Source organism: Eimeria mitis, genomic scaffold (assembly GCF_000499745.2).
Source record: "Eimeria mitis Houghton genomic scaffold, Emh_scaff1546, whole genome shotgun sequence".
In the NCBI taxonomy this organism is placed as follows: Eukaryota; Apicomplexa; class Conoidasida; order Eucoccidiorida; family Eimeriidae; genus Eimeria; species Eimeria mitis.
Genome location: NW_013569726.1, coordinates 9,759 through 10,329, shown reverse-complemented (window position 1 = coordinate 10,329; position 571 = coordinate 9,759). Strand labels below are relative to the sequence as shown.

The following is a 571-nucleotide window of genomic DNA, read 5'->3' as shown; positions in this document are numbered from 1 at the left end:
TGTTTGAAACAGCAGCTAAAGGTTGGCTGTTCATGCAGAAAGGGGTGATTCCCAACTAGAGGCCAATAAACGCTGCTTGACTTGCAAAGCGCTGTGTACACTAGCTGAAGACGAAGCGGGACAACTTGCGGATTAGCTAGAGACAAGTTGAACCCTAGGCAGAGACGGCTGTCAGCATAGCAACCAAACCGGCAATTAGAATCGTAGAGGCCGTTGCTACAGGGCCATTTCCAACAGAATTCTTCAGGTCGTCTTTTGTCATATCTTTTAATTGAGTGGTTCGTTCTATAAGCCCGTTGAAATACTCCTCACTGAAGAGAAAGGAAACAAACGTACGAACGCATAATCAGAGAGAGCATCTGCAGTCCTAAGCCCTAAACCCTACACCCTCCGAAATTCTCCTCATCGAAGACATCTGCCGAAGCCCAAAACTCACTCAAAGGGGGCCGAATCCTTCTCCGCTGCAGGCTTGAGTTGACAGAAAAGTACAGCATCCTTTGTTAAAGTTTCTGTCGGTGTTTCTTCACCTCCGCCTTCATCTTCAAGTAAATTCGGGCTAGCTGAAGTTTCC

At 47.1% G+C, this 571-nt stretch overlaps 1 protein-coding gene across 1 annotated transcript in view; it reads right to left on the bottom strand.

Annotated features, from left to right (window-relative positions):
- Window positions 1–154: 154 nt before the first annotated feature.
- Window positions 155–571, bottom strand: part of EMH_0039260 (uncharacterized protein) — a gene marked incomplete at both ends in the record, with an annotated part of 1,624 nt that continues 1,207 nt past the window's right edge. Inside the window, one exon of the mRNA XM_013495373.1 lies at window positions 155–311. Within this exon, the coding sequence (XP_013350827.1) occupies window positions 155–311 (157 nt within the window). The remainder of the gene's footprint in view (window positions 312–571) is intronic.